Source organism: Centruroides vittatus, unplaced genomic scaffold, assembly GCF_030686945.1.
Source record: "Centruroides vittatus isolate TY-2023 unplaced genomic scaffold, ASM3068694v2 contig_453, whole genome shotgun sequence".
Taxonomy (NCBI): domain Eukaryota; kingdom Metazoa; phylum Arthropoda; class Arachnida; order Scorpiones; family Buthidae; genus Centruroides; species Centruroides vittatus.
This window is the reverse complement of record NW_027122249.1, coordinates 1031497-1058000: the sequence shown is the minus strand read 5'-3', so window position 1 is coordinate 1058000 and position 26504 is coordinate 1031497. Positions and strand designations below refer to the sequence as shown.

The 26504-nt window shown below is 31.8% G+C and overlaps 1 protein-coding gene across 1 annotated transcript in view; it reads left to right on the top strand.

The window, feature by feature from the left end:
* LOC136977327 (ATP-binding cassette sub-family C member 4-like) overlaps window positions 1-26504 on the top strand; it is a 231954-nt gene that overhangs the window by 170078 nt on the left and 35372 nt on the right. The window contains exons 2-8 of the mRNA XM_067272795.1: window positions 7178-7288; window positions 15084-15189; window positions 15263-15508; window positions 16733-16822; window positions 17027-17190; window positions 19722-19847; window positions 20144-20393. Of these exons, the coding sequence (XP_067128896.1) occupies window positions 7278-7288; window positions 15084-15189; window positions 15263-15508; window positions 16733-16822; window positions 17027-17190; window positions 19722-19847; window positions 20144-20393 (993 nt within the window). The 5' untranslated portion in view covers window positions 7178-7277. The remainder of the gene's footprint in view (window positions 1-7177; window positions 7289-15083; window positions 15190-15262; window positions 15509-16732; window positions 16823-17026; window positions 17191-19721; window positions 19848-20143; window positions 20394-26504) is intronic.

Genomic DNA, 26504 nt, shown 5'->3' with positions numbered 1-26504 from the left:
TAAAAGTTAAAATAGAATTTATTACAAATTACGAAAAACAATTAATGTGCGATGTAGTTAAGGTTTTAAAGTTTCCATTCTGAGCTACCGCCGATCCCAATCGGACACGCTAGAACACGTGACACTGGCATCTTACCCCGACAAATGGGAAAGATGCCACATTTTTCTTGGAGTAACATGTCTATTCTTTGTTAATTGAATTCCAATATGCCTATTTTTAATAAATTTTTGTTTTCTCGTTTTATTGCAGGATATGCATAGAAATTATATAAGGACTTCTCAAAAAGGGTTTTTGGACTGAAAAGAGCTTTCAGCTAGCTATAGAGCACGTTAGAACGGGCGGAAACTTAACAATACTTATACTGTGCTGTTATACTTACTATGAAGTACTTTGTACTACATATGCAATAAATTAAATTTGGTTAAGATATTCGAAAATCAATTTCATGCAATTATATTTGTTATCTTACCCAAATGGCATTTGGCATCTCACCCGGATACTTAGGGTCAGATGCCTAAAATGCCAGACAGTAAAAAAGTCGTCATTGTAAACACAATATACAATTATTTTTCATATATTCCAATGTTTTATTTGAAAAACATGCTCAAGAATATGATATTTTCGTTACAGGCCTCTAAAACCCAAATTATCGTTATAATTTCCTTCATAAGCAAAATGTTAGGCATCTTCCCCCGAATCACATAACTATTTATTTCCCCAAACATATTTATGTAGCTAAAATTAGTTTTAGCTAATGTTAAAGTTAAAACTAGTTTTATCTAAAATCAAAACATATACAGCAGTAAATTAACTAGACAAAACGGGTTTTAACAAAGACATCTACTATAAACTAGTTTCAACTAGTTAAAACGCGTTCTAACTAAAACCGGGTTTTACTGTAACATATATACAAATAATTTGTACGAAGATGGTTAAAGAGTCCAAGTTTAGAAGAGCTGAGAAGACAACACACCCAGATGTAATACAAATATTAATTACTTCATTTGCTTCCTGCAAGAATGCATAATATCATTTACTAAATAAACAATTTACGGCTATAAAACATGTTATCCTTTATCAATAATCATTAATAAAGCTTTAATGTAAAATGGGTCTATCATAACAGGTTCTTAGGTTTTTTTGTTCCATCTATTCTTTTTTCAGTCAGGTGAAGATCGTGGATTCCTTTTTGTAATAATGTATTGATATATAATTCCATGAAATAAACATACAAAAATACTGTTATACAAAAATACATTTATTAAAATATAAACACGTGATATAGTGATATCACTTATATGTGCTTCTTTATTAACTCAATAATTAACAATAAAGTACAATTTTAATGTGAGATCCTGGGGTTTGAGAACAATTCAAAAGATTTTTTAAAATTGTAAAATTTTATAACTTATTTTATAAAAGGGAAAGAAAGACAGAATTTTATCTATTTTCTACATTTCTCTTTTATTTCCTGTGATTCAGAAGAAATCAAAGTACTGTGAGGACCGAAATTTTGTTATGAAAAGGAACCTTCAAAATTTAAAATTATAACGTATTATAACATTTGTTTTTTCGAGAAATTATCAGATCATTTTAGTAAAAAAAGTGTTTTCCACGGACTTAGTTCCTTGTGGAGAGTGACACATCAAATGTGTCACTTTGACCTGATTGCTGATTGCACTTAAGGTGCTAAATGCTGAGTGAAGTAATAGGAAAAACCCAAGAAAGACCCTCTTATAAACAGAAGACGTGAATTAACGTTTTCTCTGTCACCATTCGTGAACCTTTTGGTGTGTGTGTTCATCCCACCATTGCCATCCTTAACCCAATCTGGATTAACGCCTGAAGAAAACCCAAATCCTGAGTTGACCGCTGAACTTTACCTGGATTCGCACCTAAACTCTGCCTGGGTTAGCACCTCAAGCACCCAAACTCTTACTACTTCCTGAACTCGTCCTTCACAGGAATCCTTCAACGAGAACCTAATCGGACTCCAGATATTTATCGCCACGCGAACCTCATGTAAACTCTCTCTCTCTCTCGAGCTGTTCGATAGTTTAGTGATAAGTAATCCTATAAACAGCTTTAACCCGGTAAATAGCCTAAATAAATAAACGAATATTTGTTAAATAAATAATCGTGTGGGGTGCACTTCTTCCGGAAATTTCCTGTCTCCATTCCGAACCTAAAATACTCCATACGCGACCGCTCGCGCGAGAATGTAACGGTTTCTGTGTCTGTCCGCAAAGACACAGTGGTGTCATCCTGACAGAGTGCCAAAGAGGTACTGACCCTGTGGTCACAGTACAGTACCTGCTAGTTTTGAAAGTTTGTTCATAAAATGACCGCATCATGAATAGACCTGATTGGTTTTCATATTTTCCATAAAAGGTGAAAGGTTCATTCCATCATGGCTCTTAGTCACAGTATCGGCCCAGACCTTTAGTTATACGTTAAATTACTAGCCACATAGTCATTTCCATCGTAAGAAGAGATAAGAAGAAAGGTTCTCCTTAGTAAATATGCAAATTGTGTATGCTCTCTCTGCAAAGAAAGTGGTCTTTTAGTTAGAGAAGTAGCATAGCCAATTTTTTCATTTAGTTAATCCGAAGTATTTAGCCAATATATCTAGAGTCGCTATACGTAAGTCTTTTTAGTCTATAATAATATTTATACGCATTTATATATAATCTAAGTGTAAGATAAGCCGGGGGCTATAGGGGATGCTCTATTAACCACTTACTCGGCACAGGTTGTTAAAACCCGACCTCAGAGTTGTCGGATTGGGTTGTTGTCGAGTGGCGAGGGGGGAGAAAGACGACAGGCGTCATTGGTAGACAGGAGACAGGTTAGACAAACAAACAAGGAGTTTATTACATACTTAATCTAATATAGAAGAGTATACATTAAGAATTAAATGAGTAAATGCGGTTAACGTATAAACTTATAGGGAACAGCATTCAACCTAATCGCTATGCCATGTGCTAACTTCTAGAGTGGGAGAAATAGTTTACAAAGCTTTCGGCCTAAATTATACCTCTATTTGCTGCCAGATAACTGCATGCGACGATCGTGCGGGAACATGGAAGCTGGAACAGTCCTCTCTTCTACCGTTTTGTTTCGGCCAGGACCGGACAGGAGACACATGTACCAAGAAACTTCCGGCGACGATCGCCCTGAGCTTCCGGGGCAGAGATTTTATTCGATTGTCGTGGAAAAGGCGTCACGTGATCGTCCATGTTGACGACGCAACGCAGTTTCTGATACTATGTGTCAATTTTCCCATCTGATTGCTGACAATCAGGGTGACCTCCGATCCAAAATTATTCGATAGTTTTTCTATAGACGGATGTTTATATTTTGAACAAACAATTAACATTAATTTTAATTTCGATTAACATCACTTAAAATCTCCTTTAAAATCCACGGCCGAACATAAGTATTTGAATAAATCGATTGTTTATTAGTAGATTTGTCTTGATTTGTTCCCATTTCCCTATTGGCACGACCCTCTGCCAATCGAGCTGTTTACTCGAACCTGCCACTCAACGTTATCACAAGATGATTACATCAGCTACGCGTATCTATTAATTAGTTACGATAGAAATTTAGAGTTAGAACGCGATATAAAATAATCATTCTAAGTAGTGTGAGGACTGACGTAGACACAGGTCTCAAGATCGTTAATCTCTTTAAACAAAAGTAGCCATCCTAGACAAGTAAGCACACTCTCACACATCTTGTTCTCACAATAATATAAAAACGTTAAAGCATATTTAACCCTTCCAAGTCCAGTCCTCTGGTTAAGAACTCTCTTAAAAAGACTTATCACGCCAGTACGTTTGTTTCCAATGTTTGTCAGATTTTCAGTGGACTGGTGTGATATGTCCTATGTATTTATTAATCGACAAATTAATAAATTTAGTTTAGAAAAACTGGTTCTTGGCATGTAATTTTAAGTGTTTCTAATTTTCATGATATCATAAATTCCATATATTTAATATTTGATTTTCTGCTAAACATGGAATGAGGAATGTTCAATATGATACGGTAGATGTCACAGATGAAAGCAAATAAATCAGCAGCAAGTAAAAACTGTTCCTTTTTACTCACTCTCATATGCATAATTTTTATTTAAACAACCTGTACGTAAATTGTTCATATTTACATACTGAGTGAACACGATTATTACAAATGTAATGGAATTCGATGTCTTTTTTGGGGTTCGTTATCCTGCTTTATGTTTCTTGAAATAGATTTAAAAATATCACTCTATTGATTACTTTGTACTTTAAAACGAATCTACACATCGCTGGCTGTTTTAGGTCTTGCTTTTGTACAGTGTTTGGTTGTTGTATTGTTTTTTTTCCTTCACATTTGCAAAAACAAGAAGACATATAATGTTAGGAAAGCCTTTCCTTCTATGTTCTGTTTTGAATTGTTTTTCTGGCGTGTAAATATATAACTTATGCATTTATTGTAGCTACATTTACCATTAAATAAAACAGTATTGGTACATTTATGAGTGTGTTTGGACTTTAAATTATGCGCAAATTTAGCATAATTTTTGCATGCGATATAGGCACGTAGAACACATAGACGTGATCACCTGTGAATTGGAATTTGATGTATTATTTTCATGTTTTCCATAAGCTTTGGAATCTTTGAAAATGTCTTATTTGTTTTGTTTCATTGTTCCTAGCAATTTAAATTATACTGTTTCAACTTGTTCGAATAGCATGTTTCACCATGTATATTATCCTACAGGTATCCGTAAATTGATGGTATTATTAGTTCTTTTTTTCTTTTCTGTCAGGTATAAATCAAGGTTTGTAAATGCACAACCGTTGAGTCTCAAATCTTGAGCGTTTTGCGGCGCTAGCAGGATTTTTGCAGAAACAGCTTGCAGCAAGCCTCTTGGTTATAGAAACATATTTTAATTTCATATTTCACACATCAACTGCACCATTAAGATAAAATTATTATAAGTGCTATATTGTTATAAGCATTCAAACTTTGGACATTTAATTTGATAATATGTATAATAAAATCAAGAAGAATTTATTTCTACATTAATTCTTTAAAAAAAGAGAGATTAATGTGAAATTCTAAATTAATGATAATTCTTAATTCTTCTTTTACTAAATATTTTACAAATTTTTTTGTATATATTGTGTACCTAGGCCTTGTTTATTTATAGGATTTATAGTACTGGTAATGTTTCTGATTAGCATATATAAAATATTTTATTCAACGATCAAAATTAAAAATCTTTATTTACACATTAATTTATATCATTACAAACAAATATTGAACAATCATTATTTCTGTTAATATTATCTTATAACATGATCGAGATGGGTTGATTATAATAAGCGCAACGCCCAAACGGTTAAGAATCGAAATTTGAAATTTGGTACCCAGTTAGGGGACGCCATGAAAATGTACACAAAGAAGGGATTTTTGGAAATACTCTCGCGGAGAAGAGAGAAAGGATTAAGCAGCACCGTGAAGAATTTTGCTTCTATTGTACTATTTCAGATGAGGATTTTACGTTTTTGCTGCAATTCGAACATATTTACGATCCATCTAAAAATTATACAATTAGCCTTGGAAATGGGGGACATATTTCTTGCACCCGGTGAAAACGGGTGAGATCGGCTATATAACTATAAAGGTTATAATACGTAAGGGTTAATCACACCGAATGACCAATCTAACACATTTTTAAATTTATTTTTCTACTGTACACAATTTACATAATTTTTAAAATTTGATTGATTGGGCAGTCGATGTGAAAAACTTCTACGTAAGACGACCGTTGTAAATATAAATCAAATACTATATTATATAGTATGGCAAAAGGGTTAAAAAATTAAAGAAACTAAGTAACTTAGTTTACTCTGTTGTTACTTTTTTCCTGAGCAATGCCAAGTTCATCTGCAAATTCGATAATAATTAGTATGGCTTAAATCTTATTCAGTAAAGTTTTTGTTACACACAAATTTGTATATATTAGGACAAACTTCTGTGATCCTTCTTTAATTTTTTCTTGTGAATTATTCATTTTGCCTTTCTTCATTCAGTTTCTAAGACAAATTACAGAACTCACATATATAATTTTTGTTATGTCATGATTATGATACTTCACTGCAGCACAAGTTTTAGACAATTTCTTCCTAAAAAAACGTTTATTTCTATTTACTATGAGATTTATTTTACTCTTATATCCGTAACCGGATATAAGAGTAAAATAAATCTGGATGTCATCGTTAAGTGACAATTTATGAAAATGGATAAGTGGAGATTTGAAAATAAAATTTTCACTTAAAAAATAAACATTACTGTAACTGAATATTTCTAACAGCTGATAATTTTGGTACTGCTTTGTTTACGTTATATATTTACTTCATATTACTTCAAAAATGTTTTAAGTACAATTGTAATTGTAGTAGTTAGAAAGATGATGTAATATATAAAATAATTTTTCATTTTTTGTTTTTGTCAACTGACACATAATGAAGACCAACAACTGCCGAATTATCGGGCTAGCAAATGGCTATAGTAATATTAATAATTTAAGTTAATTTGGTACTAGAGTTAGGCGTTAGGCGCCATCTCTTGCTAAATTTAATAATTAGAATTTTAATTAAATAATTTAAATAAATTTAGGCTTAACTGGAAGAAAAGAATGTAACGTGGTCTGCACGGATAGCAGAAGTTGCGGGTTCGAATCCCGCTTCGGGCCGATTCTTTTCTTCCAGTTAAGCCTAAATTTATTTAAATTATTTAATTAAAATTCTAATTATTAAATTTAGCAAGAGATGGCGCCTAACGCCTAACTCTAGTACCAAATTAACTTAAATTATTAATATTACTATAGCCATTTGCTAGCCCGATAATTCGGCAGTTGTTGGTCTTTATATATAACGGGTTAGTTGTTGTTTATTTATATGACACATAATGATTAAAATGTATTCAAAAATTTTATTTACCATCTTTCATGAAATCATAGTTTTAATTCTAATAATTAAAAAATAATGATAGATTAGTTTTTAAATACTTTATTACACCATTTTCTCAGATGAGAATAAATTACAAATCTTTTATTAAATTTCGAGTACTTGTCAATATAATTATACAAAACAATAACAAATAATCTGTTTATTTTTTCAGTTGGCTCTTTCCAATAATAATTAAAGGAAGAAAGCGACTTTTAAAAAAAGACGATTTATACGGAACTTCCAAATATCATACTTCAGAGTACCTTGGAAATATGCTTCAGAAGTAAGTTTACCAATTTCTTCTGTTCATTCAGATTAAATTAAATATTTTTTAAACTAAAAAAATGCGATAATGAGGATATTGTTTTGTTAAATCACAAGTATTCTCGTCACGTGTAATGAGACTGTGATTACAGATAACGTAGGTATTGAGAATGGACCTGTGACCTAGGTAATGATTATGAAATGAGTTGGCTGAAATATTAAGCAATTAAGATTGCCCGTTTAACAGTTTTGTTACATTATATAAATACAGGGTCTTTATAATTGAAGTTCTGTTTTGAAATGGCCATAAAAGGAAAACTACTGGACAAAATATTATCAGACATGGTAATAATTTACAAAAAGTCGTGGGATTTTATTTCCCCCAAAAAAGTTCACAAACTTACCATCAGCGGGAAATGGCGCTGTATGCAATATTGTTAAACTAAATAAGATATAAAGATATCGGTTGAAAATGAAAATGAACAATTTGGCAGAATTGAAAAACGCGATACACTAACATGTCCGTAGCATTCTTCCTGATATGCTAAGAGCTACTGTCGAGAACACTGTAATGCGATTTAAATTACTTTGAGAAAATGGTGACGCCACATTGAACCTTCTTTGTAACACGTTTTAGAAACGATTAAAAACATTTTAAACCGATTTCCTGCTGGTGGTGAGATTTTGAACTATTTTCTTTAGGTGGAATAAAATCCCATGATGTCTCGTAATCTATTACCAAGTATATAACATTTTGTCCAGTAGTTCTCCTTTTAGAGTAGAATTTTAATTGTAAAACATTGTTTATTATATTGAGTTTTAAATTATTTATATACAAAATATTTTTAGAAGTTTTACGCTGAAAGTGTTGTAACAGGCTCAATTTAAATTATAACAAATAATTCTCCAGGATTATTTCTGTAGGCAATATGCAAATGTTTTAATTAATGTCTCACACGTTAATGTGAATGCGGATTAAGCTCATACAGTTTGTTAAACAGACAGCAGACAACCACTTTTTATTCTATTTAATTCATTTGAAGACACTTTTTCTCATACTACATTCAGAATTAATTCACAAGATACAATAACATTTTACTGTAAACTGGACATAACTGCTTTTATTTCTTTTTTCCAAAAAATAATGACAGTCTAATTTTTAAATACTATATTACACTGTTTTATCAAAAAGAAATGAATTATAAACATTTATAAAATTCTGAGCACTTGCTAACCTTTATGTTTTTCGTCAACATGACTGTCAAAATACCGAGAATTTAGAAATATGTAATCTGCGTTTTGTATTAATAAACATTCTGCTTTTTTTACGTTACTTAAAATAACATGGCCGTAGGGACAGGCTCTATCTCAAGTCTCATAGATGCTCTAGATCAGTGTTCCGCAAAGTGTGTGCCGCGGCACACTGGTGTACCGTGGTCAATAGTTGGTGTGCCGCGAAAAAAATGTCAAGTTTTGTGAAGATAATGCACCTACACATAGCTGAGAGTTATGCGAGCGAAGCGCTTCGTTGCACGAGTAGCGGGACAGCCCACCCGAGCGCCGCACGCATGCGCGTGTCAATGTGATATTGTAACGCTGCGCCCCGCTTAGTCATCGTTGTCACGCGCTTTGGTAAACTGAAACAAATCGCATTTCGCCAGTAACTAGCCGCTAGTTTGTGAATGTGTCTTCGCGGACGTACTTGACTTTTTTTATTACAAATAAATAGACCCTAATACATGTATGTGTATATAATGGTGTATATATGTATGTGTATATAAATTCCTTAAACCTACCGCAAGTTCGTCAAGTGAAACTAATGATTCCCAAGAAGCAGAGTCAACGAAGAAAAAACCTAACCTTGTTAATCAAAAATATGATGAGAGCTATGTAATGTACGTTATGGCTTTATATATTGCGGAGACGAATCATGCCCAATCCCAAAATGCAGAAACTTTGGGTAATAATTCGATGGTGCCCAGTAAACTTTTACGACATTTAACTACTAAACACCCATCAGTGGCTCAAAAAGACAAAGCCTTTTTTCAACGTTTGAAAGACCAGTCTAAGAAACAGGTAACTCTTATGAGTTCGTCTTTCAAAACATCAGACAAAGCGCAGAAAGCAAGCTACGTGATCGCTAATATGCTTGTTAAATCCAAGAAGCCTCATTCTCTCGCTGAAACTTTAATTTTACCTGTCTGCAAAGAAGTTGTCAAGATTATGATTAGCCAAGAAGCCGCTAAGGAAATCGAAAAAATACCTGCGTCAGCAGATACGATCTCACGTCGAATTAATGATATTTCTAGCGACATTCAATCAACGTTAATTGAAAAATTAAGGCTTAGTGGAGTTTTTGCGCTACAAGTCGACGAGGCTACTGATATCAGTGGTCACGCGCATCTCGTATCAAATGTGAGGTACACTGAGGAATATGAAATAAAAGAGGACTTTTTATTTTGTCTGCCACTACCTGGTTATACCACTGCAGAAGAAATATTCAAAGTAACAGACCAGTACTTCAGAGAGTATAATTTGGAATGGCACAACTGCATAAGCATTTGCACGGACGGAACAGCAGCTATGACGGGAAAAATTAGGGAATTTGTAACCAGGGCTTCTGAAAACAAACCCTAATATTAAAAATGTACATTACTTTTTACATTACAGGGAAGCACTGATGGCGAAGTCTCTGCCTGATGAATTGTTGTCTGTCCTACAAGAAGTCGTCAAAATTGTCAATTACATCAAGTCGCGACCGCTGAACTCTCGTCTGATGAATGCAGTGAGTCAGGAAATGGGAGCAGATCATGTCACTTCTGTTTCATACAGAAGAACGATGCCTTTCTCGCGGAAAAGTGCTTTCTCGAATTTACGAGCTAAAAAATGAAACTCGAACGTTTTTAGAGGCCTAGGGTTCAGATTTTACTTTTCTGTTTAAAAGGGAAGAATGGGTAGCAAAACTTGCATATCTGGCGGATATATTCCCCAATTTAAATGAGCTCAACAAAAAACTACAAGGCAGGAATTCTAATATTTTAACGTTATCGGACAAGATTGAAAGCTTTCGCGCTAAGTTGGTGTTATGGATCAGCCACGCTACCGATGGTAGTAATGAAATGTTCCCAAATGTCATGGCTGCCGATTCAGAAAAAAAGTGCAGGCTTTGATAGTGAAACACTTGGAGCTATTAGGAGAAAAAATGAACTCTTATTTTCCTAAGTGTGACCCGCAACTTATGGACTGGGTAGGAAATCCATTTTCGGATAACATTTGCATTGGACACCTACCGATAAACGAGCAGGAAGAATTCATGGAGCTAAAAACTGATCGGACATTAAAACTAAAATTTTCCGAAACAGAGCTAGCACATTTTTGGCTGCATATAAAAAATGAGTATCCACTGCTTTCAAAGCGTGCTATTGCAATTCTCTTACCATTTGCCACGACCTACTTATGCGAATTGGGGTTTTCAACTTCTACGATTAAATCAAGAAAAAGAGAACGCCTGAGGACGATCGACCAAGAGATGAGAGCAGCCTTATCAATGATTGTTCCAAATTTTGATCGCCAGTGCTCAGTTAAGCAGGCTCACATTTCTCATTAAACATTGTACTGATTTTTATAATAAATAAATATTAAATAAACATTGGTTTTCCCTTTGGTGTACCTCTAAAATTTCTTGATTTGATAGGTGTACCTTGAACACAAAAAGTTTGCGGAACACTGCTCTAGATGACTTCTATGACAAGAGAAAATTAAAACTGCTTGTTTCACTTAAACTAATTATAATAATTGAGCTTCTTATGCGAAAAACATTTATAACAGTATTACGTCTTTTTAATCGGTCTTGAATTCTAATATTTAAAAACGATTTTACTGTGTTAATAATAAGAGGGCATTTTTGCACGTTCTTTATAGGATTGGATGGACCAAAAATGGTGCAACTAGTGCTATGAGGCTAAACTTGATATATTCAGATGGCATTATGAAAAATTCCTAGGGTTTTCTGAAAGTTGAGTGATACTTTTCCCATCTTATTCACTGATCTATTTAGCTGTCTGCAAAATTATATCAATAGTAAATCGAAATTTTGAAATACTTCAGAAATTGTGGATGTTATATTTTTTATTTTTTGGAGTAAAGCCAACTGTTCTGGCGATTTGTTCATAATTTTTACTTTTAACCTATGTTTGATTGCATGACGTGTTAGGGGCGACACAAGCTTTTGATTTTGAAAACTTTACTAAAACTCTTTTCGGATATTTTAAAAATCTGAGGTGTTTGAAAATCAATACTCCCGAAGTCTCTGACTCGCAGAGAGTGCGTTACATACGTTTTTTTTTATTGAGCACCGATTTATTAATTAAAAAATTGCAATCATCTCACAGGCATCACACAAGTAACTGGTTGTGTAAAATGTGAGGAATTGCAGTGACGCTGTTACTAATGCATTGCACTCAATTAAATTAATTCAAAAATGTGTATACTATATACAATTAATAGAAATGCAATACATGTACTGCACCTATGATAGCGTAATGAAAAATTTACACTTCCAATTATGCAACAAATAAAATTTTTATTTAATACTTAGCAATACATTTACCCATGCCTGTTTTGGTAATATTATTCATAAAATGTTCGTCCACTGAAAATTTCATTGGTAAACATTTATTAAATCTCAGTAAATTGATTCATACAATTTAAACTCGTTTTCGTTTGGTAAAAAGAGGTGCACAGGCAGTCATTCGTAAGGTTTTCCTGCAAATCAGCTTCTTTACTAATAAGAACTTTCTCAGATTTCTACGATATGGAAATGATGGAAATTTGAAACAACAGGCATTGTTGAGTAGTGTTTGGTGTATCTTGTAGTCGATTTCATCCGGCAGTTATCATCCAGTATCATGTTCAGTCAGTTTTAAAATTGACGAAGCAAAAAGAGTCCACATATCAACATTATATTCGGAAAATCACGAAGAGTTTTTATGTTGATAAATGCAAAAGTATTGCAGGTTTACGACGTTTTGTACAAGTGGTTACAAATGTGATGGTCAAAAGAAAGTTTGAGTTGAGAGGATAGGATTATGTTGACCCTACTTTAAGCTGTACAACAGATAGAGACATTTCAGGAATAACTTGGAATTAAAGTAATGACACCCTTAGAATGAATATAATGAATTTACAATATGCATGATTTGAAATGCTTACAAAAATATTAATTTCAGCTGCTGCTCATCGCATTTTCAATTCACCATGTATAATATAAACTGTCCACTTACATTAATCCCTAAGCTCTTACTACAGGGTATGTTACGGATAAAACTAACTTGAAAATAAGATGTTGACACAGAGATTACATCTGAGTTTTTCAAATGGACATAAGATATTTTTCTCTTGGTCACTGTCAGGATGTTCACATTCTTACATGGTAAAACCTTAATGGAAGTTGTTCTTTTCATTTCATCTGTGATAATCGACGATTTTCCTATGGTGTATTGTATCTTCTATTCAAATTGTGTTGGAAAATTCTGTTAATGTTCGGCTCTTATAGAGTCTTACTTTGCGATGAAAGAAAGATGACTATGGCTAGGCTAGCGATACTTACAGCTACCGTGGCATCTCTACTTTCTTTTAATATAATGAAAATATTTCAGAATTGAATATTTAGGAGTTCTGTAGTTACGAAAATGAAGAAAAAGTAATGTGACAAAAGTATTAAAGTTGTACCATCGTACTTGTTAGACATGAGGATAAGAACACATTAATAGGGCTTCTCGGTTGAATTTTTGCCTGGTGCAAATGAAATAAGTCGTTGTGCTAGAATTAACGTTTTCGTGCTGGCAATGTCAATAAACAATGTATTATTATTGTTTTATAATAGTTAATTTGCCGTATCGCATCGAAAACTTCAACTACATCTTGAATCTCTGCATTTTGTCAACTTCTTAACGATATAAAATTTCCGTGATATGAAAGAAAAACCGTTTCTACATTTATTTAATTTAATCAGTTCTATTCAAATTTTTCTTATTTACATTTTACATAATTTGCCTTACGCAAAAGATCTTTAACCAGCTCTAATTGGAAAGCGCTTTCTCTTTAAAAATAGCAGCGACAAAATTTTATACATGCGACACCAAGTGCCAAATATATGGTGTTGCACGTATAACCGTTGTTTGCACACCAGGATGCCAGATTATTAAGAATGCTCGATAATTAATAATATATAGGCCTAAATTCTGACGAGAAGGTATAAGGTCGAGCAGGTGATGACTTGTTGCCGTTTGGTGCTGAATCGTTTATGAAAATGGGAGAAAACAATATAGCGCATAGGATTTCTCAAACGGGATTCCGGTTGTCTTTTTACCCGGAAATTCTTCTCATCGCGGGTAATCCAGCAAATTTCTTAAAAGTTCACTTTTTTAAATTTTTGTGTTAAGGATGAGGAAATTTTGCAACTAGAAAGTATAATTAACTCACAATCTGTCAGAATACATTTGTATTTATTAATTTTAAACCTATTTATTAGCTTTTTAATTTTTGCTCGTTGTGGCATGTTACAAATGGTCAATAATCAATATGTAGCCTATTTGTGACAGAACTCTGAAAACTCTTTACTTGACTGTGCCTTATCTGTCTTAATTTTTAACCGTGCCCAGTAGCTTCGATAACTGCATTATGCCAGGTTGTACAAATTGGGCAAAGATACAAACGAGAATGAAATTTGCAAGTATGAAGTTTTTCTTCATAAACCCAATTATTAATAATGCCAAACGAATTGCCGAATTATCGGGCTATAAGCTCGATGCCACTATTAGAGAAACCGAGGCAGACAGATCAAGAATACTAGTGAGCAAAGGAAGTACTACAATCTCGGAAACGAACTAGGAATCTTCCAAGCTATGGGTGAAAAAACACATAACATTTCTATTCTGTTAAATGCATTAAACATGATTCCACACATCAATTGAATCAGAAAGGGCATTTTCGGTAGCGGGACTTTTAATTACAAAAATAAGAATTAAATTGAGTGATCGGAGTATTGACCATCTTTGCTTTTTAAAATGTTATAAAAATTTACAATAATAATTTGTATTATATTTTATTTAAAAAACGAAAATTACCTTTTAAGTTAGAAGTTTGATCTAAGTTCATTTTCCTTCTTTCTTTCTTGTTGTTGTTGTATGCAGTTTCCCGTAAACTTTTACACAAATAGAAAAAAGTTATTAATTTCTACGTAATTCAAAGGTAATTTTTAATATATATCTTACACAGCATTATTAATATGATTTTGAATGTTGCAGAACGTTTATTAAATTACATTAAAACATGAAATCAAATCATATAATTATTTTTCAAGATATTTTGTATATCTTAAAAATAATTAATTCTATCCCGGGAAACAGTTCACTTTCATCTCGGAATTTTGGGACAAGCAGTAGACCGGGAATGAGAAACCCTAACAGGTCAGTAACAACAATTACCGTACCAAAGAAAAAATCTGAGTAAACAGGAAAATAGTATGCGTGACATAACTAACATTTTTATGGAAGCAGAAGCACATATGCTTTTACAATGGGTGTATGCTGTGTGACTGAGATATCGATTTCTTAAAACCAGAAGAAGGTTTAATATATTTAAATTTTTTTAGTGTATTATAGAATCCATTTTGTTAGAAGGGTATAATATAGTTAAGACTTTATACATCACTCGTAGTTTCTCAAGGATTGGTAAATTGTGATTGCTTCAAAATATTATAAAGTTTAAATGTAATATCTTCTTAACTTGTAGCAATTTTCTATGTTCTTTAGAGAATGGAATAAGGAATTACTGAAGAGAAATCCAAGCACAGTAAAAGCGATACTACGATTCATTGGGTGGAAATACTTAATAGTAATTTTACTTGCACTTATTCAGGTACTGTGCCTACTGATTGAAATTCGTTTTGCCTTTAAAGGTGATTTATAATATTTCAATTATGTATTTCCAGGAAACTGTCGTAGTTACAAGCAAGGCATACATTTTAGGATTAATAATACATTATTTTGACAACAAATCGAAATGGAATGAACCAGAAGTTTATTTATTAGCCGCAGGATTTTGTGGCCTAACAGCGATTTATTTGTTTACATTTAATAGTAACTATTTTATAACAGAAGTATTAGGCATGAAGTTAAAGGTAGCTTTATGCACTATCATATACAATAAGGCAAGTATCAAATATATTATTAGAAACGTATAATAGTTTTTATTCCTGTATCTTCGTTTAACCTGTGTCATTTTATGCGGGCATTTTCATTTTAAACTTATTTTAGTCTTTTAAATAAAAATAGTTAATTTTTCAGTTTTATTGCTTTATTTATTTTCTTTTCGCATTATATATCATATATACTGTTTTAATGAAAGGAGACTTGCATTAGTTTAAAGGTTTGTAATATCTGATGGATTTTGTACGTTTTGAGGTCACAATGTTACTTCTTGTGTTATGCAGTATTTAAAGTATATTGTATATTTTTAGATAAAGTAAAATTAGAAATAAATATTAATTAACGCAGATAACTATTTCGGTGTGTATTCCGGTAATTATTAAGATGCATTAAAAAGGTTGAGTGTGTTTTAAAAAAAGAAATGTTATGGATGATTACACTGAATGAAACAGTAGTTGAAAAGTATAAAAATTGAAAATATATATTATTGACGATCCGTGATTTTATATAATAAAATATAATGTTGAAACACATATATATATAAATACATAAAAATAACGATGCATCATTATAGCATGTCCCACATTAATGGTCTTACTACGTTTCACTCAAGCATACTTTTTATAAATTTTCGTGTAGAAAGTTAAAACGTCCGCATATTTAATGTAAATTATTCAGGTTTTAGGAAAAATAAATTACTGTACATTTATTTTAAGATGTTCAGTTATTATGTGCTTTTCTGAACTTTCTATATTGAAAATATATATATATATATATATATATATATATATTTTTTTTGTATTGGTAATAAAATTTATACTTTATTGGGATCAATGCAACAGTCTCAGTTTTAATATTTATTGTAATATTAATGGAAAATATTTTGTTTCATTAGAAAAGAGATAATTTAATTAATAATAAGTGTAATTTATAGGTGTTTTGGTCAATACAACTAGTCGGTTATCTCAGTTTAAACTAACTTCGATAAAGATGGAAGTATATGCCAATTATAATCATAAGCCCTCTTTCCAGTAAAACAACGTCTGTTCCTGTACACATAGTACCACATGGGTTATGGAAACGTTTCATTTTTGTTCTAAATATTTTCTGGGGAATACGTTGACGCGCGTTATTCGCAGGAAAATGAAGTTATCGTATTAAAAAAAAATTAAAATTTATATTAATTTTTTGATAAATAACAATAATTGGATTTATATTTTGTATTTGTTTTAATTTGAAATATCTTTATGCAGGCAATTAATCTAAGTTCTTCATCTCTGGCAAAATCGAATATAGGACAAATGGTAAATCTTCTAGCAAATGATGTCAACAAATTTTCTAGCGTAAGTTTATATGATTATTCTTCTAAATATTATTTTTATTGTGTTAATTAATATCGTCTCATTACAAAAATATATTTGCGCAACTAAAATAAACTATTCTTGTGATTTTCACGGCACTATTCTAATTTTTCGACTAAACATATAAATTATATACTTTGTCACCTTTCACCTTATATGTATTAAATATTTATATTTTATTCACAGAATATCTTTACTATTCCATATTTATTCACAAATCCTTTTCTACTGATTACTGCTGTAGTGATGCTATGGCAATACTGCAGATGGGCCATTTTTGTTGGACTTTCGGTCATATTTCTGTACGTTCCGTTACAAATTGTGTTGGGCAAACTATACTCAAAATTGAGGTAATTATTATTTTATGTTACATAATTATGACATACATCTGAAATGAATAAAGGTGTAGTGTGTTTACTACTCTGTAACTCAGTTATATTAGCAGAAGTTTATTTACTTAATTAAATTTTTCTTCTTAAATCAATCAATTCAGTGTAGGATTAAAACGTTTAATATTTTTCCAAGAAAAAACATACTTGAACATAATATAAAAAATTTTATAGGTATTTTATAAAATTGCATCACTTGAATAAAGTGACTTCCCCGCATTTTCAGATTGGTAATATTTGCAAATGCATATCAGCTCAGAGTGTAGCTTGAAGTGTTATTCTCAGAAACCAATATTCTTCATTATAAACCTGAGTGTGAAGAGATTGCTAGTTTAAACTCGAATTTAATGACTATAAAATAATTACTCTAAGTAGGATATAAATAAATAAGATTAGCCTAGAAATATTCCCTGTTCTGGAGAGAACTGAAAATGCAGTAGCTGCAAGTAGAGGGGAGGAATCATTTTTTATGAGTAGAAATTTAATATAAATTGCGGTTATTACAAATCGAATAACTCGGTGCAAACTTCACCACCTTTAGTTTAACGATTGGAAGATTATAACTATAGATCTTGCGAGTATCTCGTGTTGATTCTCGACATTTTCCTATGCTATTTCCGAGAAAACTGTTTTCTTTGTTGCTTTTTATGTATTTATAACTCTCCAACAGAACTCGTTTCATGTAAATTTCACTTATCCTATCAATATTGTCGGTACGGTAAAATTCAGACACTGATTCCATAAAATTTAGATTATGAATTGAACGCATGTAACGATTTTGTGCCATCTGAAGCTTATTGTCGGCGTATAAAGCTGCGATTCCCCAGACTATAATATCATATTATATTTTGGATTCTATACATATATGATACAACCGTTTCAAATGTAGTGTACTTAAAAAGCTTTGAATTTTCTTGTTTATCCCAGTATACTTTGCCAAGGATAGAGCAACATCATCTAGATGTCTGTTCCAGCGCAGATTATCATCGAAACTTATTCTTAAAAACTTAATCGCGTTTACTTTTTCTGTTGTTATCAGTTATTTCGATTTTTAGGTGAGCTAAATCGACTTTTTTGTTTCTATTGGCAAAACAGAGAAACTATGTTTTGTTATTACTACGAATTTAGTCTCTGTAATCCAATAACTATTGGTAGACCAATCTCACAGCAATATCATTGGCAAATTGATTTTATTTAGAATTATATCATACGCATTTCGGGTTGGTCTAATTTATTCCAACCCCTCTTCAGTGAATATATGTTGATGTAAATTACAACATTATATTATGTGGGTGGGAACCAAACCTTCCTCACATTGACTGATATCAAATTAAAAAATTGTTTTCACCACAGATGTATAATAAAAACTCTAAAACATCAAAAGTGTTTATTATACATCTGTGGTGAAAACAATTTTTTAATTTGATATCAGTCAATGTGAGGAAGGTTTGGTTCCCACCCACATAATATAATGTTGTAATTTACACCAACATATATTCACTGAAGAGGGGTTGGAATAAATTAGACCAACCCGAAATGCGTATGATATAATTCTAAATAAAATCAATTTGCCAATGATATTGCTGTGAGATTGGTCTACCAATAGTTATTGGATTACAGAGACTAAATTCGTAGTAATAACAAAACATAGTTTCTCTGTTTTGCCAATAGAAACAAATATATTAAATTATGTTTTGTTTTTATTAATTACCAACCTGATATCTTCTATATAACTGTTTAATGTTTTTAAAATGTTTAAATTTTCTTGAAGAGTTGTGACATTCATATGAGAATAAGTTATCACTATATCATCAGTTAACATAAGTATATTATCACATATAAGAATGTGTGGCGATTCTTATATTATTACATATAAGAATCGCCACACACGTTAGTTATATTACAAAAGGTATTATACGTGTCTAATTTGAAAAGGTGCCACTAAATTTAATCAGGATTTTATGATTTTAATTTCTCATCATTATGATAAAATTCACAAATGATGGGAAGGTTTGACAACATATCGAATGGTTACAAAAATTTGCAAATGTTTTATTGTTAATTTATAATAACTTATAATATCAACATCTGTAATTATTTGAAAGAGCAACTGTACTGTTTATTATTATCTAAACATATATTTTTTAAACTTACATTTTTGCATCTAAACTTTACTTTAGACTGATCTTTATAGGAAAAAATACCTAATATATAATAAAATTTAACTGTTTCCACTTGTAAAGTTAACTAATGTAATATACTGTTATAATAATTTCAAACAAAAAATTAACTACGAATTTTGAAAAATTTATAATAAATGATGCAGTTTAATAATTATTTTATAAATATTCCTTATATTTCCTTCATGCAATAAACTTTAAACGTGTGAATTTCATAATTAAAATGACTAAAATTTTAACCAGAATTTTGTTAATTTAGTTTATGTAATTTTACAAATAAATGTATTTTTTCAATAAATTGCATAATGACAGATTGCAGGCAGCTGTATTGGGAGATGAAAGGTTGAATCTGTTGAACGAGATAATTGCTGGCATGAGATTGGTTAAAATGTACACTTGGGAGTTGCCATTCGCTTCGTTAATAGAGAAAATAAGGAAGTAAGTATAATTATACTATTATTATGTTTCTGTTTCAAAATTCTGTTTCAAAACCTGAATTTGTTCTGAATTTTAAAAGAAATCACCTATAAATAGCGATATTACATGTCCATAACTTGACAATATATATGGCTTATGAATATTTAGTTTGTTCGATAGTTGTAGAAATTTAAGAACGCTTTTAAGCAATCTTGACTTTCTTCAGCCATCTAAAATAACGTGTCATATTTGTGTCCCAATATCTTCAATTATTTATATTTTACATTAATTTATGTTCATAATTGCTCTGTTTGTAGGAAAGAAATGAAGAAAGTGAAAATGTTTGTATATGCTAGAGGAATACCATTGACATTGGGATATCCTGTGTCAAGACTATTTACGTGTCTTACTATCCTCGCTATAGTTTTGTCTAGGAGCACTTTAGATGCTCAAATTGTGTTTGTCACTATGTACGTTTCGATTTTCATCTATTTTGGCACCGTTGTTTTGTTTTCGAAAGCAATCTCTCTCATTGCAGAAATTTGGGTTTCATTGAAAAGAATTCAGGTAAAATAATTAGTTTCTAGTATATTATTAGTATACATTTAATTAAAACTATAATATAATTAATATTAATATTTTTAGATAAGGATAATTATCTATACATATAAATTTGAAAGTTTGGATGTTTGTTTACTATATACGCCTAGGCCATTAAACCAATTACTACCAAACTCAGCAGTTACGTTTTCATCTCGCAACCTTATATAATGTCCAAATCCCACCCGAAAATATGTATTGAATTTTTGTAAATCAATTAATTTCTATATTCTTTCTAGCCCACCAGTGGGCAAGCGGTCTTCGTACCCTGAACACTGGGAGTTCGGTCGTGAGTTCGCACCTTGCTCGGACAGGCTGTCCACGTGGAGTTTTCCGGGTTTTCTCCACGTCTGTAACGACTAAATATGGGTCAGTTTCCCTTAAAAGACCTTCCGGAAGGCATGCCCCTAATCAGATCGCCCAAGTGTTGCGTTGTCATAACTTAACAAACAAATATCTCCATTCTATTTGCTGATTTACTCGTAGCGCTTATTAAAATTCAGAAAGTACCATTCTGAATCTTAATAAGCGCCCTCTAGTAGTTGAGTGGATAAAACCACCGAACTCTGGTAGTTAGTTAGTCGGGGGTTCGGGCATGGCGAACGGGCTGGAGTTTTTCGGGTTTTCTACACGTTAGTAACATCTAAATAGAGTCCAGCTTCTAAAAAAAGTGTTTCCGGGATGCATCTCCCTCAGGATATCGCTCACTTGGCGCGTTGCCGTAACTAAGTAAACCAGACTAATTCTAATGAGTGATTATTTATTGTAATATCGTCTCAACGCCAGGTTGAACATTTTTGTCACAATGTTCTCAATTCTTTTAGCGGTGTCTCGTTCCTGTACTTCATAGTTTTCCTGTTAGCAATAGAGTCGTGCCGGTCATCCATCTTGTGAGCCCGCGGATTTTTAAGGAGACTTGTAAAATTAATGTTAATTATGTTTTTTCGAAATGTAAATATCCCCGATAGAAAATCGCAGAATCAGGCCGGAGGTCACCAATTGTAATAACAAACCATTGGGAAACTTGACACTTATCTGTCAAAAATGTTTAGTCATCATCAACATTTGACGATCAAGTGAACCCTTTCTACAAGACAATAGTATAAAAGTAAGCTCCGGCGATCGATAGGTAATTGTATCTGAGATAGTGCACATTTAGTCTCAGAATCCCGATCCAGCTTGAGAAGACTACGATTCTTTCTACGGACCGATCGTTGCATACAGTTCCTTCCCGCATTGAGGTATTTTGAGAGCGACCTGTTAACTCTCTCTTCACCGCTTACGGGAATACGCATAGCTAAGAGCTACCCTCTTTGTAGATAACTTTGTTAGTATTTGACCGCATTTAACTGTGTCTAGCCTCTTAGAACTTCCTGCAATCTAGATTTAGTCGTATAAAAAATGCTTTGTTTATTTGTTAAACCTGTCGACTTGCTCACCTCCCTCGCCACTCGATTTAAACCATCCAAACGACAAGAAGATCGGATCTTACCGATCCGTGCAGATTAAGAGGTCATTAGGGAGTTGCCCTGTGGCCCCTTGCTTATCAAACAATCTACTCCGTTCAAAGAAAAATTTTCAATCGATGTGACGTAACTTTCAGTTTGCATCGGAAGTTCATATATAGCTCCCGATTTGACCCATATTTGGTCTAGACTTTTCCTATCTAACACCTTTCTGGAGTTTAAGGAAAGACAGACAGGCACACAGGTAGACAAGGGATATCAGTCGAAAATTTATTGATCTACAATTTTTTCAAATTGCAGCCTGATAATTTTCTATAAACGCGATGTTTACGAGAACATTCTTCACGCGTAGTTTGTACAGTTTGTTGCAAAGATGTAAACAATTTATTATCACAAAAAGATAATTATTATCGCATTATTACAAAATTTTTTTTATTTAAACAAATCATATGAAGTCTTTTTAACCTTAAGGTTAAAACTTCAATCACGTGTGCGGCTATCATAACCCATCCGATACGGATCACTTTTCAATTATTAATAGTAGACCACTATTTAATAACAGTCGTTGACCATTCTCTCTTCCGGGAGGTCAACGACTACTTTTGGTCGAATTACTTCGACCTCCTTCCACAACAGTATCATTTCTATCAGACGAACGATATGATGGCATTAGAATAGGAAAATTGTATAATAAAATGATACAGGCGAACATAAAATATTTTGAATGTGGTTTTTGAAGGTGCCGCGTTTAAATATATGATCCGTTTTTCGCGAAATTTGATTGATTTGCAGATTATCATTTGATATTCGGCTGTGAGTGGTGCAGTTTTTTAAGTTTACAGGAAAAGATATATCTTAAATTTTTAAAAATATTTTCAATTGGTATTGAAAATATTTTTAAAACCAATGAGGGTACCTGACCAATGAGATTGTGCTATTTTGTACCGTCCGATTATCGCGATAAACGCGACAATGGTAGACTAAAATAACCAGACTCTTTCTATAGTTTTCGTTTTAGTGTTCGTTATATTATAGTGTTTGATTTATATAACTACAAAGATTATCTTATTAAAGTGTTCTTTATTCTTCTACTGCACACAATTTTAAAAAAATTTCAAATGCGCTAGATTGGTTTCTCGGTGCGATAAATCTTTGTAAATATAAATGAAATACGATAATATAATATAATAGAAAGGTTAGAAGTACGAAATAATCTAATAATCTTAGTTTTTGTTGTTATTTTTCGTTCGAGCAATGCCGTGCTCATCTGATAGTTATTTTGTAAATATTTATTGTATTGATATCATATCTGTGGCAATTGTATAGTTTTATAACGGAAGATACACAGTATGTTAAATTTACATCAAAATAATAAAAGTCATAATTATTTGTTAATTAGAAACTAAATGAACAAACTATTCAAATAAAAGTCGTTATTTATTGTCTTTAAAAAATACTATGCTTTTGGGTTGTTTTTTTATTAGCCCTAATTAACATATCATAATATATAATCAAGTGTTGTCTAATATATTTTTTAAAAATATTATATATAGGGACAATGACGTATTGACATCTGCGTACATGAGAAATACTGTTTATGAAGTTTTCACTTTTTACTTTATTACACTTTCTCTGAAAGAAAAATAGTCCATTATTTGTCCATTGACTGATGTATCGTACACTTCTTTGAGCCGATAGTAATAAATTAATATATAGAGTATGTTGCTCACAGTTTTAGCTTTTTTAGCATATATGAATATCATCGATGATTCTTAAATTTCTCACTATTGTTGTGTGGGATCAGAAAATAATCTCAAGCGAACAAATACCCAAAATTTTTTCGGTGGATGAGTCTGGCCACCTCCCTTGATTTCCACATGATAATTAGAACTGAAGTAAAAATCTCAAATCACATTTTTAAATTTTATTGTTTACGTATTGTTACTTTCTGGTGTTTATTTTCTTGCAATATATGTAATATAATACACGCCGTATATGTAGATATAGTAAATGAAGTATTGATATAATCTAATCTGCAATTTGTATATACTTTTCTGGCAGACAGTGCATATAAATTGTTATAGATCTGTAAGAGTAATTAGAAAGAATAACAGGAAAAAGTATTACATGTGTGTTTTTTTTTTTTTTTTTGATTTTATAACTATGATTTAAAGACAGTGAATTAGACTGACTGTATGGATTTCTTATTTGCAGTATCTGTATTTTAATATCGGAATTACCGAAGAGAGATATTCACACCTGAATAAAAGATAAAGTTCGCATTTGTTTCATTTTTGAATTCTACTGCAGAATGTAGCTTACTTTTACATTAGAGAACTGTTAAGTATCTCTCTTGAACAAATGTTTTATTAAGTAATAATATGGTGAAATATATTCACAAAATAATAAATTTACAGATTTAATTGAAAATAGAATACATGTACTGTAAACAGGGCCCACTCTAGGGGCGGCAACCCGGACATTTGTCCTGGGCGCCATTTTGGCTGTAAGCGTGAGAAAAATATTGATGTGTTAAATACTCAGTTAATAGAAAATTTCACGTATCGATTTTTTCGTTCTCTAAAAATTTACGGTGCTTATCGTATTTATATTGTTTATGTCTAAAAGCTAAAAATATTTACACTATTATTGAAAAATTAACGCAGAATTTGTAAAGGACGATGTGTGAACTTGAATGAACATGCATATACTTCTCTGAATAGAATAGCATTAGCACGCAAGCAGAGCGCTGCTTCAGCTTGTGTTTGAACATGCATAGACTCGCTTATAGTTACCTGTAATTATAAAAGAGAGGTTTCATTACACAATAGCATTATCCTTGCTATAACGTCGGTAGTGATAACAAGTGGACGTTCATAAAATTTACTTAAGTGTGATTTCTTAATTTTTAAAGGTAGGTACAGTACATCTATAATTGATATGTTGTTTAGTTTGATAGATACTAGTTTATCGTAAATCGATTATTGAATCGAAACAATGAAAGCGTTTGTAAATAAAATAAATATTTAATTTATCCAAAAAGGCTGTTTATTAAATCAATAAAATATTGTATTAAATTTGAATGTATTCTATAGGTATAATTATTTATATTTTTGTTTTATGAAAATAATTATTTGAATCAATAATATAAGACATTTATTATGCTCGTTGCTTCGATAAAACGCGTTTTATAATAATATATTTAAATAATTGAATTGAATAAAATCTCAAAATCGGGAATTATAAAATAGTTTTTAATGACTATATATGGTTTGCTGAAACATTTGTTATTGCAAAATTCATATATAAAACAACTAGACTTTCTTTACGTTCCCAGGATACGAAAAATATTATGTGTAAGCCATAAATATTTTTTATGTCGATTGTCAGAATATAATTTTGAAGTTATGTTAATTACGCTTTTAGTTTATTTAGAAAAAGGATAAATCTTTATATTTTTTTAAATATTATTTTATAGTTTACATTGTTTAATTCGAGTTATGTGCGTGCCTCTCCCAGAATGTCTAACGGTCAAAGAAAACAAAAAAGAAGGCTGGAAAAGGAAGCGGAAAGGCAAAAACAAGCTGCCGCGTTAAAAAATTATATCCAGCGTTGTACCAAAACAAATGACGACGCTGAGAATCTAACATCAAGTCCGGTTATAAAAAAAAAATGCAAAATCGTCAGAGGATGATGATGACAAACAAATGGAGGAAGTTTCTAAATCAATTGGAACTGACGACACTCTGACTCTATCATCACCAGATGAAAGCATTGAAAAAATTGACACCAACGTGACACTCACAGAAAGCGTTCTACAAACTTTGAGTACAAATCCAGCATTGTGGCCAAGAATTTTAGGAGACGCCGAAAGAAGTTTTTTAGTAAGACAAGGTCCACCTAAACCATTGCATAATTACAAATTTCCTTCCAATGACACTAGTCGACATTTTACGTAAATTATTATACACGAATTTTAAGCAATGGAGAGCAAGTTTTACAGACTGGCTAGTGTATTCTCTTTCACAAAACTGCGTTTACTGCTTCTGTTGCAAAATTTTCGGCTGTATAGTTAGTTCTCTTTCAAAGGAGGGTTTTAAAGGTTGAAAGCACCTCGGCGAAAGTTTAAAAGAGCATGAAATTTCCAAAAATTATATTCAGGCTCAAAAATCATGGCTAAAAATGAACCTACGGTTAAAGTGTTATAAAACTTTTGTTTAGATCGGTCTCACAAAGAATTATTAATGCCAAAACAAATCATTGGTTAGAGATGTTTCGAAGAATCGCAGCAATTACTAAAATGCTTGGTAAAAGTGGTCTGGCTTTTCAAGGTACAAGCGACAAGTTGTTTGAGTATAAAAACGGTAATTTCTTAAAAATAGTTGAGTCGCTATCTGAATTTGATCCGGTTATGGAAAAGCACGACCGTAGAGTGCTAAAAAAATAAGACTAAAGCTCACTATCTCGGGAAAAATATACAAAACGAGATAATAGATCTGATGCATCAAAGTGTAATGTCTCATATTATTGATGAAATAAAAAATCAAGATATTTTTCCATAATTTTTAACTGTACTCCTGACATTAGTAAGGTGGAGTAAATGACTTTTGTA